At 42.4% G+C, this 15,792-nt stretch overlaps 1 protein-coding gene across 1 annotated transcript in view; it reads right to left on the reverse strand.

The window, feature by feature from the left end:
* Positions 1 to 14,931, reverse strand: part of hif1aa (hypoxia inducible factor 1 subunit alpha a) — a 37,242-nt gene extending 22,311 nt beyond the window's left edge. Inside the window, exons 1-2 of the mRNA XM_055640311.1 lie at positions 14,693 to 14,931; positions 102 to 292 (exon numbers count right to left, since the gene is read on the reverse strand). Of these exons, the coding sequence (XP_055496286.1) occupies positions 102 to 292; positions 14,693 to 14,760 (259 nt within the window). The 5' untranslated portion in view covers positions 14,761 to 14,931. The remainder of the gene's footprint in view (positions 1 to 101; positions 293 to 14,692) is intronic.
* Between the last annotated feature and the right edge of the window lie 861 nt (positions 14,932 to 15,792).

A 15,792-nucleotide genomic window follows, 5' to 3' on the forward strand; every position in this document is an offset into this window, starting at 1 on the left:
TTTGTATTTGGATCACACATGACATTTCATGTGAATCATAAATAAACAGTCAATATTTATCAGCTTTAAATAACAAATTGTTCGATCCACAAACAACTTACGATCATTGAACAGTTTCCTCAAGTGTAGGTAGCTGATAGTCAGCCTCATGATAGAGGCTTTATCGAGATGAGAGGAGACACTGTGTGGAAGTGGCAATTCATGGGCCAACTCAAAGAAGACCTCTGATTCTTTGCTTCTTCGGCACCTGGCAGCATCACGAGACTTTTCCTTTCGTGTCTCTGAGCTACCTCTGTTGAGATTAAAAGAGCCATTAGAAATCTGTTTTGAAGATTTTTCACATAAATAACAAATAGTGAGTTTTGATCTTGCACCAAAAAATTCCTGAAGAAGGGTCTTGACCCGAAACGTCACCCATTCCTTCTCTCCAGAGGGTCCGGTAGGCGGCGCGGCTCTGGCCAGCAGCGGCCTCTGCAGCCTGTCCGCGTTTTATTATTTTTTGTCTGTGTTTTTATGTAGTTTTTGTTATTTTATGTTGGGGTGTGTGTGTGGGGGGATGGGGGTGGGGTGGGAGGGGGGGGGGGGAAACTTTTGAATCTCTCCCTGCACTGGAGACCCGACCTTTTCTCGTCGGGTCTCAGGTGTCGTTGAGGCCGCAACGAGGAGCGGCCTCCAACAGAAGAAGCCGGGGACTCTGGTGCCGACTCACCGTTGCCGTCGCGGAGCTGGCCGAGACCGGAGCAGGTGGAGCAGTGGAGGAGCGCTGCTGCTGCGGGTCTGCGGACGGCGGCACCGGGAGCCCGCGGATCCCTGGAGGGAGACCGCTTTTCGGGGTTCCTGCAACGGCGAATTCTCCCGCCCGTGTTGCGGGGTTGAAGAGCTCCTGGAGCGGGGCCTGACACCACTGCCCCGCGCGGCTGGAATGGCCGCGGGACTTTGCGAGCGCACACCGGGGGCTCCAACATCAAGACCCGGTGTGCGACCTCGCACCACCCGGCGTGGCTTTAATGGCCGCGGGACAATCGCCATCGCCAGCCGGGGGCTTTGACTTTGACTCTGACATCGGGGGGGGGGAGAGAGTGCAGTGGAGAGATAAGTTTTTTTGGCCTTCCATCACAGCTATGTGATGGATGTTTATGTAAAATGTAATTATGTTGTGTCTGGGGTCTATTTGTGTGTAATGTATGGCTGCAGAAACGGCATTTCGTTTGGACCTCCAGGGGTCCAAATGACAATTAAATTGACTCTGACTCTCTGAGATGCTGCCCAACCCGCTGAGTTACTCCAGCATTTTGTGTCTACCTTTGATTTAAACCAGCATCTGCAGTTCTTTCCTGTAGTGGCACTGTAATTTCCTGTAAAGGATTATTAAAGGATTTATCTATCTATGTATCTTTCCTACAGATTCCTGTTCACCTTTGCTTTAAAGCGACCTGCCGTTTATTGCATAAAATAACCAACCAAGTGTCAAACAACCCAAAATGCATGTCCTCATGCTTGCCTGGATTAAATCAGATCTGTTATTGAACCATCCAAATTGTCAGCTGAAGTAAATAAGTCCAGCAAAATATTTTAGGTTTCTTTGCAAGTCTAAAGTTTCATAAAGTAAGTTTTTGAATCCTTAATGCTCCAGGAAGTGCTTTTGAAAGGAGTAACAACTAGGGGGCATACCTGCACTTGTTATCAAATTTATCAAGATTTTTGTGGGTAGTGCTTGTTTTGTACTCCCACTCAGTAATTAGCAATATCATCCATTCCTACCGTGGCTTCAGCATGGGGCTATGAAGAACTTACCAGGGGATACACCCAACAGAGCAAGTGCATAAATGTCAGTGGTGAGTGTAAGTAGCACACCAATGACAGCAAAATGTGGGTTTGTCATAAATGTGGGTTCTGCAATTAATTAGCAGCTTCACAAAGTGCTAAACTCCTTATTGATGTATTAAACATAAAAGCATTAAAAAGTATTTCAATTATAATGCAATTTTATCCACCCAAACAATCTTGAATAGCACAAGTGAAAAAGGAAAAAAAAATGCATCAAACATTAATTCACTTTCCAGTGACCTTAAAAAGTAGACGGAGGATTACCTATGCTCATTATAGTATGGGAGGGAGGGGGAAAGAAATTAATTGGGGCTTGGTCTTGCATTCTGCTGGAATATTTGATTGCCATAACACCAAACTCCTCACTAGAGGGAGCTTTAACAAAACCATTAAATGGCTTTCCTGCCTTACTGTAAGACAAAATATTAGTTAGATCGTGTTTCAAAGAAGGTTTCTGATATTATACTATGGGAAAAATCAATTTGGATAGCTCAGATTATTTCAATAACGATTTACCCAGTCTCAAAACTAATAATCCATGTAATAATCTTGTTTTTTATATAAGAGCATGAAAAAGAGCATTACACTCACAAAATAACATTCTAGAAAAAAAGGTACTGGGATTTAAAAGTAGACTAGAAGAAAATCCAAAAGTGAAGAGGACAAGTAAATTGGTGTCTAACAAATAGTTTAGCTGTACGTTGTCACTTTCCCACAAAGCATTTGGAATCCCTATTTTTATAAATTGTCTTTTCAAATCACCCTGGTCCCTTAAAATATTATGTTAATGGAATCCCTGTGTCTTTAAAATTGCACTATTTATCATTACATTTCATAGTCAAACACACTCTACACCTACATTACATTACCAGTCAAGACTACACACTGAACTGTCTGGTTTTAAGTCTATTACGAACTACCATGCTCACCGTTTCAATTTATGCTGTTTGCAATTTTGGTATATGTGTATAATTTATAATCCAGTCCATTTCTACATATCAAAAAAGGACATAAATGCTCTTCCCCTGAGAACGATGCTCCACCCTGCCCATAGGAATATCCACCACACACTTCCTCGGCACTAGAAAACAGTTTACAACTATCCTAAAGACACAACACTCGAGTAAAAGTGATGGTAGGCAAAAATGCTGGAGAAACTCAGCAGGTGAGGCAGCATCTATGGAGCAAAGGAAAAGGTGACGTTTCGGGTCGAGACCCTTCTTCAGACTGAAATGCAAAAGATCCTTGACTACTAGGACTTATTTGTAAGACATTAACAACTATGTCTCATATAATGACAAAGGAGGGCATCCAATCAATTTCATTTCACGGTACTCTGAAAGATTTCCATTATAATTCCTGGACCTCTTACACGCCAGCGGCATGAACAATGACTTCTCTAACTTCAAGTAGCCTATTGCATTCCCACTTTCTCCATCCCCTTCCCAGTTCTCCCACCAGTTTTACTGTCTCTGAATACATTATCTCTGTACTGCCCACTTTCCTGACATTAGTCTGAAGAAGGATCTCGACCCAAAACGTCACTCATTCCTTCTCTCCAGAGATCCTGCCTGTCCCGCTGAGTTACTTTGTGTCGGCATTTGATTTAATCCAAGACTAACTAGGATGTTGAGACCTCAGTAAATTGGGTCAATACTGAAGGCTGTGCTTGCATTTGCATTTTTATTATGGATTCCATAAGTCATAGGAGCAGAATTAGGCTTAGTGAAAAATTAGAATAAAACCAAGTACAAGTTACAACTGAAATACATCTGCTCCAAAGATTGCTGAAAACGATCGCTGGAAATTGCATCAATTTGTGAAAATGTTGTTGAATAAATGAAACAATGTTTTACTATATGTCCTTTGCACAAACTTCTGATCAGAATCAATATATGTGAATGAAAATTGTATTAAGTTGGCCAAAAAATTGGAAAAACCTGACAGCACTGACAATCTCATTTCTTTATTCAATACCATTTGCACTTCCATCCTGGATTCTGTTGCTCCTCTTAAAATGAAAAAGCCTAAGCCTAAAGGCTGGCCGTGGCTCAATGAAACTATCAGAGCCCGAAGAAGAGAGTGCAGAAAATCAGAACGGAAGTATAAATCCGATGCTTCAAATTTCCTTTGAACTTGAGAAACAATCTTCTCAAATACCAGGAAGCAGTAAAGTCTGCGAGAACACAATATTTTTCCGACCTTATTTCCAAAAACGCCCATAACTCCAAGGTCCTATTTAGTACCATTTCCTGTCATATGTCCTACCCCCAGGACCAACTTAGCTGGGTCCCCTGCTAAGTGGGAAGAATTTACTACATTTTTCACCAGCAAAGTTGAGAACATCAGAACGAATATTTCCCTTCCCATCCGTGACCTAGCTGTCTCATTGGTCTGTTCTTCTAAATTAGACTGTTTCCAACCCGTTACTCTAACCTCCCTTGTAAAGCTGGTCTCCACTATGACCAGCTACCTGCCCCCTCGACGTTGTCCCCTCTGCCCTTCTGAAGGATGTCATTGCAATAGCCGGTCCCAGCATCCTCTCTATCAACAGTTCTCTGGCCACTGGCACTGTTCCAACCTGCTTCAAGCATGCAGTGGTCCAGCCACTCCTGAAAAAACCTAACCTAGCCCCACCATACCTAGCAACTACAGACCTATTTACAAATTGCCTTTCCTTTCAAAAGTCATTGAAAAGGTGATTCTAAAATAACTAATGCCTTACCTACACTAAAATACCATCCTGGAAAGTTTCCATTCAGGTTTCAGGACCCACCACAGCACAGAGTCTGCCTCGTTGAAGGTACATAACAACCTGCTTCTCGCCATTGATTCCGGCGACTGTGCAATCCTGCTCCTTCTCGACCTCGGCGCAGCATTTAAAAAATAATCTGATATCCCATTTTATATAAAGGACTTCAAGAGTATGTAAAAGGAAACACTATAGAAACAGAAATGGGAATTGGAAATTAATATTATTATTACTGATGAAATGTGGGAAAAGACATGTCTTTTGGGTCACAAGTTAACAAACAGACCCACCTGCAGGGAGTATGAATGGAAAACTAGAATGAGAGTATTTAAGACTCCTCTTATGTTAGCAAGATACAGCAACACCTCAGATTTATGCTGGAGACAATGCGGGAAGATTGGTGATCATACTCGTATTTTTTGGGATTGTCCCAAATTGTATCAATATTGGAGAGACATTCAGGCTAATTTTGGGGGTGGATCTACCTCTGGACTCGGCATGCTTCATACTAGGGGATACTCCAGAAATTATAGATATCAAAAATCAGATATACTTGCTTGAAGTGTTGCTGTTGATTGCAAAGAAGATGATTACAGTGTTATGGAGAAATGTAAAACCACCAAATGTTCAACAGTGGAGGGAAAGACTGAAAAGTATATATTTGATGGAAAGTATAACAGCTAAACTCCAGTTAAGGACTGAGGCTTTCAGCACTATGTGGACATCGGTATTACTACAACTGCCAAGATTGATTAAGGGCACGATTTGATGAGCTTGCTTGGGTGCCGGTAAATCTGATGCTTCTACGACAGAACTATAAGATGATTTGATGTGATGCTGATAGATGCTATGTAATTTGTATATCTTGTTTGTATGTGTACTTTGTCTTGTTAATAAATGTTGAGTTCAAAAAAACGTAAATCCATCTAATTAAAATGAGTAAGAAGGTAGACAAAAATGCTGGAGAAACTCAGCAGTGAGGCAGCATCTATGGAGCGAAGGAATAGGTGAAGTTTCGGGTCGAGACCGGTCTGAAGAAGGGTCTCGACCCGAACCTTCACCTATTCCTTCGCTCCATAGATGCTGCCTCACTCGCTGAGTTTCTCCAGCATTTTTGTCTACCTTCGATATTTCCAGTATCTGCAGTTCTTTCTTAAAAATTAAAATGAGTAAGTGAATGCATCTGACCAATTAATTCAGCCTGGGTTCTGTGCCTATATAGCTACTTGTTCACACTGTCACTTACACAGTGGTAGCCATGCCATTATGAAAGTTGCATAACAAAAACCTTTGTATATGTTGCAGTAGTGGAGAAATTGCTCAAGTATTTTTCTTCCATATGCTTCCTTATTTTCTATATTTGCATAACCTTACCAATGTGTAGGTTTCTTAACTCCAGTCAATGATTTCCCCTTGATGAAAAATTTATACTAATGGAGAAACCATCTCTTAATTACATAGAACGGTACAGTCCAGGAGCAGATCCTTCAGACCACTACGTTTGTACCGAAATTGGTGACAAGTTAAACTATTCGCCTCCACCTGCACATGATCCATATCTCTACATTCTTTGCAAAACCCTCTATCACATCTGTCTCCATCACCATCCCGGCAGCACTTTCCAGGCACCCACCATTCTCAGCAAAAAGGACACACCCCGTGCAACAACAGAAGGGCCCCGATCCGAAACATTGCCTGTCCATTTCCTCCACAAATGCTTCCTAGCCCTCTGAGTTACTCGAGCACGCTGTGTTTTGTTCAAGATTCCAGCATCTGAGGTTCTTTACGTTTCCTTTAAATTTTATCCCTCTCATCTTAAAGCCATTCCCTCTTGTTTTTTGAGCTTTCCAACCTGGGGGAAAACAAAATCTGACTATCTAACCTGTCTCTGCCTCTCATAATTTAATATATTTCTATCAGGTCACCCCTCAACATCTGATACTCCAGAGAAAGCAATCCAGGTTTGTCCAACCTCTCCTTGTAATTCTGGCAAATCTCTTCCATACCCTCTCCAAAGCCTCCACATCCTTCATGAAAAGAGGGAACCATAACACACAAATACTCTAAATGCAGCCTAACCTACAAAGCAGCAACATCTGACTCGTACTCAATGCCCTTGCCGATGAGAGTAAGCATACCACAAGCTGTCTTCAGTACTCTATTTACTTTTCTTGCACTTTCATGGAGTAAGTATGCAGGTACAGCAGGCAGTGAAGAAAGCTAATTGCATGTTGGTCTTCATTGCGAGACATTATTGCTATTGAGGGAGTGCAGCGTAGGTTCACCAGGTTAATTCCCAGAAATGCGGGACTGACATATGATGAAAGAATGGGTTGACTGATCTTGGATACACTGGAATTTAGGATGAGAGGAGATCTTATAGAAACATATAAAATTGTTAAAAGATTGGACAGGTTAGATGCAGGAAAAATGTTCCCGATGTTGGGGGAGTCACGGTTTAAGAATGAGGGGTAGGCATTTAGGACCGAGATGAGGAAAAACCTTTCTCACCCAGAGTTGTGAATCTGCGTAATTCTCTGCCACATGACAGTGGAGGCCAATTCATTGGACGTGTTCAAGAGGGAGTTACATTTAATGCAGGGCTAAAGGAATCAAGGGATATGGGGAAAAAGCAGGAACGGGGTACTGATTTTAGATGATCGGCCATGATCATATGGCTGGCTCAAAGGGCCGAATGGCCTACTCCTACACCTATGTTTCTATGGAGCTATGGGCTTGGACCACAAGATCCTTCTGTACATCAACACTGCGTAGGGTCTTGCCCCTTACATCCGACCTCTCAAATTCCAAACCTCACATTTGCTCAGATTAACTGCCATCTCTCAGCCCATTTCTGTAATTGATCTATACCCTGCTTTGACAACCTCCCTCGCTCCGCAACTCCACCAATCTTTGTCCCATCTGTAAACTTGCCGTAATCTGCTATACCCCAATTTAGTACCTTCCCCCAAGGTCCAGACGTACGTATTCATAACTATCTTAAAATTTATAAAGCTGCGATCACTATTCCGAGGCACTCTTCCACTATTCTCGAAATGGACTTTCCACATACGGGTTCAGGAAACTCTCTTGGATATACCCCACTGAGCAAGTTCCTGTCAATATTGGGGAACTTAACCCAACTATGACAACCCTGTTGCTTTTGCACTTTTCTGTAATCAATCTACATATCTATTCCTCTTTCTCCTGCTGGCTATTGGGAGGCCTATGGTATAATTCCATTGGAGGGATTACACCATATCACCGCAGCCATTTCACCTCAGTATATCTTCCCGGAATTCTTCCGTGACATCCACCCTGATTAATAGCATGGAAGCAGGCCCTCCACCCAGAGTGCACAGTGACCATTGATCACATGTTCAATGTTATCCCACATTTTCATCCATTCACCTACACAGAGGCCAATTAACTGACAAACCCGCACGCCTTTGGATGTGGGAAGAAACTAGAGCAGCAAGAGGAAACCTCCATAGTCACAGGAGTATCTGCAAACTCCACCCGAACCCAGGATTCTGGCATTGTGAGGCAGCAACTCTACCAGCTGCAACACCATTGAGACTTACTGGTCCTAATCGCTACCTTCAAATCAGTCCAGTGCTCAACTTCTACCCTGGTTCCCTCCAACCCTGCCTCTCTAGTTAAAACCCTCCCAAGTGGCACTAGCGAATCTCCCATCAAGAATATTGGATCCCTTCCCCACAATTTTCTTAAATAATGTAATCTGGAATATTAAAATCCAAAACATCCATCATGGGTGGTCACAAGTCTTCATAAGGTTTTAAGATCAAGTCGTGCCTTTAAGTTTAGCTACAAAACTAGAAGCAATCCAGGTACAAATTAATTTGTAAGTGAAATATGCCCACGCATTAATTAACAAACATGACGATCATGGTATAATTTTTTTTGAATCCCCGTTAGACATCAATATTTTATTTCATGTCATTGGAAAGGGGAACATCTGAAAAGCTTTTGAGAATGGGAGGTAATCCATGCTGTCAGTGCAAAGATTTCCCCCCAGTGTTGAATATATGTGGAGGGGAACGTGCAGGAGGTAGTGTTCCAAAATGCCCCTTCTAGGCATTGAAGATCACAGGTTGGAAAAGTTTTTCCAAAGAAGTATTGGTGAATGCCTGCAATCAATTTTACAGACCATGTAGGCCCTAGTCACAGGGCTACTGCACTGGTAATAGTGGACTTTCAAAGTCTTGGACAGAACATCCAACAAACGGAGTGCTCTGGCCTTGAAGATGTTAAACTTTGATTATTGTTTAAATAGCACTCATGAAGCAAGTAGGGAAAATGCATTCCATCATTCGCCTAATTTGCACCCTCTCGATAACAGAGGTGCTGCTGAATTGGGACGGAAACTTCTCTTTGTGGAACATTCAGATTTGGGCTTGCGTTGTAAATGGTGGTGTGGTCATTCCTATTCATTGTATCAATTATATACCTCCCCATGCAATCACAACCATAATCAATCACTCCCTATCCCTGTAAGTAGAATACAAGCAATTCTTGGCTTAACAGAGGATAGAGTCCTGAAGAAAAGCACTACATTGTGATTTTCTGTAATACAAAGCCATGTCATCATTTTCAAAATCATCAATGAATGAGAGTTGGAGAAAAAATGTGTTAATAATTTATTAACTATAAAAGGTTATGCAACTACTAACTTTATTCCGTATATCAAATATTTATATAGCGATTTGCCAATTCTGAATGGGCGTAGTTTTGTATAACCCAACAGTCACGAGAGTTCTAATTTAAAAAACATTTTTGTTTTGTTTCACTTTTTAAATGCAAGACAAAAAAATCTTATTCTAGACCACATTCTTTAAAAAAAAATCGAATTCAACAGCGGCTCTAACTGCACGCATAAAAAAAATTATGTTCTTTATCCAATGTGAAAAAAAATGATTTAACTATACAATGATCTACCCCAAGTAAAGGCTACTCACCAAAGGTGATTTTTATCTGGGCTACTTATGTGGAACAGCTTCAATTCTTGGACAGAAATATTAGATGCAATTTGCTTAAGAGAGCCGTAATTAACACTGGGATTCTTGAAACATAATTTGGATGACTTTCACTGCGATTAAATAGCTGCATTTATCCATGATCAGAAATTGTTGCAAATATACAAGCAGGTCAGGTAGCACAGACGAGGACAAAATCAACTCAACTGAGTCTCCTAGATACAACAGGTTATCTAATATAATTGATCCGGTACTCCTAAAAAAAGAAATGGGTGGGTTGATGCAAGAGAGTGGTGAACCATAGAGAGAAAAAAGAAAAAGGGGGCAATGATAACTCCAGGGTACATGTAATCCCTCAACTTGATCATGGATAAATCAGCCACGGTCTGATCCAGTGATTCGTGTTTACATCTTGCACTATCAATGTTCATGAACAAAATTCTCATTTAAATTTCATCTACTACAGGAGTATTAATTTTCATTACAAACTATTTATACTTATGCTCACATAAGAAGTACTCCATCCAAAGAAAAAGACAAAGGATGACACCAAGCCTAGTAAAAATGGGAAGACCTGGTCCATCATGGGCACAACCCTCCCCACCATTGAAACCATGCATGAGGCACTGCCTCAAGAAGGTGGCATCCATCAGCAAGGATCCTCACCATCCAGACCATGCTCTCTTCTCACTGATGCCATTGGGCACAGTACCAGCTTTAGGAACAGCTATTTTGCTACAACTATCAGGTTGTTGAAAAAACCTGCGCAACCCTAATTCTCCCTCACAACAGAAATCTACAGATTCCTCCTGTGCTTTTTTAAAAATTCTGTTTTGTACTAATGTCTTATTTCTTTGCATTTTCTTTCTTTTTACTGCCATGTGTGTAATTTTATGTTTTTGTGTGTTTGTTCGAGTCTATGTTTAGTTTAAATACAGCGTAAAAATATGCCTTTTGGCTGACCGACCACCCGTTCACACTAATTCTATGCAATCTCACTTTCACATCCGCTTTCTGTACACGAATTGTAATGTTTATGTAGGCCTAAAATAGTACACCTTGAGAGGCCAATTGACCAATTGACCTACGAACCAACACATCTTTGGGATGTGGGCGGAGCGCCCGAAGTAAACCCACAGTCACATGGAGAACATGCTACCTCCATGTCGACAGCACACAATGTCAGGATCGAACCTGGATCTGGTATGCCACTGATGCTCCAGCAAACAAGATTTTCCATTGTACCTGTGCATCACCGTACTTGTGGATATGACAGTTAAATTTGATTTAACTTGGCAACTCTTCTGGCAGAGTTATGACCTTTTGTTTAAATGCATGCTCTTGCAGATTTGGACACGTTCCAAATCAACTTCTAGACCAGGAGGGAAGGAAGAACAAATTGGTTCACCTAATGTCAGCCCCAGCTTCAGATTTAAGCTCTGAATGCAATATCACTCATCTCGTGGAGTTTCCATAGTTCCTTTTAGTTTTCTCGTCTGACGGTCAAATAGCTTGAGTCGTTGACATGTGCAGAATGCAGATAAGAAATCTCCCTAAAATTCCTTTCCATTACAGTGGATGAATGAAATTGGCTTTGTGCAGATAATAAACATCAGGAAAACAAAACACCACACACAAAAAAAAACAGAAATACAAATGAAATGAAAATATACAAGAATTATAAGGTCCTTAGCAGTCACATTTCACATGCTAAAACTAGTAACTAGAGATATCAATTCAATTCAACTTTAATGTCATCGCACAAATACAAGTATGAGTACAATGAAATGCAGTTTTGCATCAGTCCGTAGTAGTTGTGCATAAAGAAATTTTAAAAAAAAATAGAAAGAGAGAAGATACAGAATAATAAAAAAAATACAGTATAATTAAACAATGGGGACGGAGGGACCGGAGAAATCTATCGGCGGGACTCCAAGTTTAGCAATGTGATTGTATTATTGTAGAAGCTGTTCCTCATCCTACTAGTATGTGACCTGAGGCTCCTGTACGGCCTCCCTGATGGGAGAAGGGCAAACAGTCCATGGTTGGGGTGTGAGGGGTCTTTGATGATCTTCCCAGCCCGTCTCAGACACCGTTTTCGGTGGAGGGCATCCATGGCAGGGAGCGGGGCACCGATGATGTGCTGCGCGGTTTTCACCACCCGTTGTAGTGCCTTCCTGTCCGCAGCAGTGCAACTGCTGTACCATACCGTGAAGCAGGTAGTCAGAATACTCTCTATGGGACAGCGGTAAAAGTTGGTCAGGATCCGGGGGGACGGGTGGGCTTTCTTGAGCCTCCTCCGGAAGTAAAGGCGCTGCTGTGCCTTTCATAGATAGTTTCATGGTGCAATGATAAATCAAGGCATTTAAGTTTATGTTCACAAGCCAAGTGAGTTTAAATCATAACTTGCTTCTCCGTGAGAGATTTGCATTCAGATGTTGTTATAGTTTATGCACAGAACATAGAATAATATAGCACAGGTGCAGTGTGCATGCCAAACATGAGCCCAAGTTACACTAATCTCCTCTGCCTGCATGTGATCCATATTCCTCCATTTCCTGCAAAACCACGTGCCGATCTAAAAAACTTTTAAACGCCACTATCATATCTGCCTATGCCACTACCACTGGCATCCCATTCCAGGCACCTACCGCATGTGTAAAAATCTTGTCCCGCACATCTGTTTAAAACTTTGCCCCTTTCACTTTAAATCTATGATGTTTAAAACTTGATGTTTCCACCCTTGGTCAAAGGTTCTGACTATCTTCTCTATCTATGCCTATGACTATCTCCTCTATAACCATGCACCATAATTTTATATATTCCTATCAAGTCTCCCCTCTGAGATTCTAGAGAAAATAATCCAAGTATGTTCAACATATCCATATTTGTACACCCCTCTACATCCTTTTCATAATGAGATGATCAGAAATGCACAATACTCCAAATACAGTATAGCCAAAGTCCTATAAAGCAGCATCACGACTTCCGGCCTCAATAATTCATGCCCTGACTGATGAATTCATGCATACCATATGCCGTTGTTATAGATATATCTGTGTTGCCACTTTCAGTGAGCTATAGACTGGGACCCCAAGACCCCCCCTGTACATCAATGTTGTTAAGAGTCTTGCCATAATTGTATACTTTCCCCTTACATCCAACCTTCCAAAGTGTAACATCTCAAACTTGCTCAGATTAAACTCCATCTGCAATTTCCATGCATATTTCTGTAGCTAATCTATATTCCACTGTACTTTGACAACTCCACCAATTTATGTCATCCGCAAACCCACTACTCAAACCATTTAAATTTACATCCAAGTCATCTATATATAATCGATGCAACAGAGGTCCCAGCACGAATTCTACCAGTCACAGACCTGCAGCCAGAATAACACCCTTCCACCACAACCCTCTGCCTTTTACAGTAAGTGAGTTCTGAGACCTTTTACGAGTAAGTGGGTTCTGAGACCAAATGACCAAGTCACCATGGATCCCATGCATCTTAATCTTCTGGATAAGCACACCATGAAGGTCTTTATCAAATGCCTTACTAAAATCCATGAACACAGCATCATCCACTGCCCCTATCATTGATCAGCTTTGTCATCTCCTCATAAAACATCAATTGTTTGTTTTCAGATACACTGACAATTGTTAAAAATTTGCTGATTTAAGATTCATTCACCACTTTGAATAATTCTTTAGAAACCCATTCACAGGTTCAAATTGGATGTGCCAGCAAATGTTAAATACTTTAAGAGCTTTGGTATTAGCTTAAGACACGAGTATACAGCAGATGCCCATAGTTTTGATGCTGCCTGTCCCACTGAGTTACTCCAGCATTTTGTGTTTACCTTTGATTTAAACCAGCATCTGCAGTTCTGTCCTACACCCATAGTTTTGACATCCTGGTTCTAAGAATAGATAACTTATTATTATACCGCTACTTTACTCAAGATCTTTTCAAATTTATGTCACCCATCAATAATCTCACTTTAATAAATTACTAGTTTAATCAGTCAATATTTTCAAAACTAAGGAATCTCAATCACCCTTGATATAATTAAACAGAGTAAACATGTTGTAGACAAAATTATTGCCCCCACCCCTCCACGAACAGATCTGCGATGTTTTTAAAGTGTAGGAAGGAACTGCAGATGCTGGTTTACACCAAAGGTAGACACGTGATGCTGGAGTAACTCAGCGGGACAGGCAGCATCTCTGAACAGAAGGAACAGGTGACGTTTCGGGCCGAGACCCTTCTTGGAAACGTCACCTATTCCTTAGCCCGTCCCGCTAAGTTACTCCAGCATTTGTGTCTATCTTCTTGTGATTTTTTTTAATATCATTCGTTTTTGCTGGGTACTATCAAGTGCTGTGTAGGCGAGTAGTAGAAGAGTTGATGGGAATGCGAGGAAAAAGGGTTAGTGGATTGGGTTGTAAACTGGCATAGACTCAGCGGACCGAAATGGTCTTCTCTGGCGAGTGGAAATCCGATCCGATTTTACATGCCCAGAAAATAAAGCTTATTAAATTTTAAAGAGAACATACAACTAACCTGGATGACTAACTATAATTTCACCGCGATCACTGCGACATTTAACCAAAGCTGTAAAATGCGTTCAAATCGCAAACATTTCAACACACAAATGTCCCAGACGCTGACAAATCCATCAAAAACAATGACCCAAATTCTCTAGCTCACAACAACAACAAAAAGCGCCGGACTGCAAAAGCAAGATATAACGCGAAATCTAAGCGAGAAAGCACGGTCCATTCTGAACTTTGAGACTGAGTGAAGTTCGGTTGTTATCCCGGAGTCAACTAAAAGCAGATAGCAAAGCGAGTCCTTTGGAGCAAGCGGCCCAAGGTCAAGAGAGAGCAGGCCAGATAGCAGCGAGAGAGGCGGCCGCAGAGCGCCCTCCGCCGCCCCTAGTCCAGCGCAACTCAAACTCAGCTTCACAAAATGGCGACGCGGGCCTGGGGCGATCAAAGCTGCAATCCCTGCCTCTCTACTTGCGGCGATGCGGACAGCTGGCGGGCTGAATCTGATCCGCCGGCACCCCCTCGGGCAGCAAGAGGCCCAGCCACCGGACACTAGCGCACTCACCCCTTCTTCTCGCCGTCGACTTGCATCTTGTTATTGTCCTCGCCGCTTCCTTCCTCGATCTCTCGCATCGCGACCGGGCACGGAAACGCCGGATCTCGGCTTATAATAACTGGCAAACGAATGCCAACACTCTCCTTCTCAAGTTTTAAGAAAAAGGTGGCCTCTCGCGTAGTCGCAGGCCTGTCAAACCGGATGTCTTACTCCAGACACAACACAGAATGGCGACCGATAACTTAGCGCCGCTGCCGCCAACAACTTTCTTTCGGTCGCTTCGCTTCCCGTGCACGCGCGCTAGCGGGCGGGCGGGCGGGCGCGCTCACGCACACCTTCGCTGACGTCACAGCCGCGTAGCCACTCACGCGAAGGCCGCGCGCCACCGCCCTCTTGCGCGTCACCGCCGCCTCGTACGTCACCATCCCCTCGCGCGCCGGCGTCGTCACCGTCTGGCGAAGGCAACGCGAGCTGAGCTGAGAGCGTAGGCGCCGGCTCCGGCCCATCCACTCACCTGACACTTTAACTCTCTTGTGTAACAAGGAACTGCAGATGCTGGTTTAAACCAAAGATAGACACAAAATGCGGGAGTAATTCAGCGGAACATCTCTGGAGTGAAGGAATGGGTGAGAGATGTCTTTTCTCACAACGGACCCAGATTTCCCTCACCCATGTAACAATAATAATAATAATAATAATAATAATATTTATTTATATAGCACTTTTCAACAAAACCAGTATTTGAACCAAAGTGCTTTACAAAGATTGATTAAATTAATTGAACAGATCAATGCAATAAATCCATACAAATCAAAAAAAGAGAAAAAAGAGAATAAGAAAAAAGACACAGAAACAGTACACTATAGAAATCAACATGAAACGTCCCCCCACAGCAGAATTCACTGTGAGGGAAGGCACCAAAAATAACCAGTTCTCCCCCTCATAGTCCACCCGAGGTCGGGGCCTATATCTGGCCTCCTCAGCCAGCCCGGTGTCTTCAGGCCCTCCTGCCGCGAAGCTGGACCATCGGCGTCGGTGAACATCCATCAGCGGCCTGGACTGAAGCGGCCGCTTCCCGACGCGAAGACTGCAACGACCAAAGTTCACAG

This window comes from Leucoraja erinacea, chromosome 9 (assembly GCF_028641065.1).
Source record: "Leucoraja erinacea ecotype New England chromosome 9, Leri_hhj_1, whole genome shotgun sequence".
In the NCBI taxonomy this organism is placed as follows: domain Eukaryota; kingdom Metazoa; phylum Chordata; class Chondrichthyes; order Rajiformes; family Rajidae; genus Leucoraja; species Leucoraja erinaceus.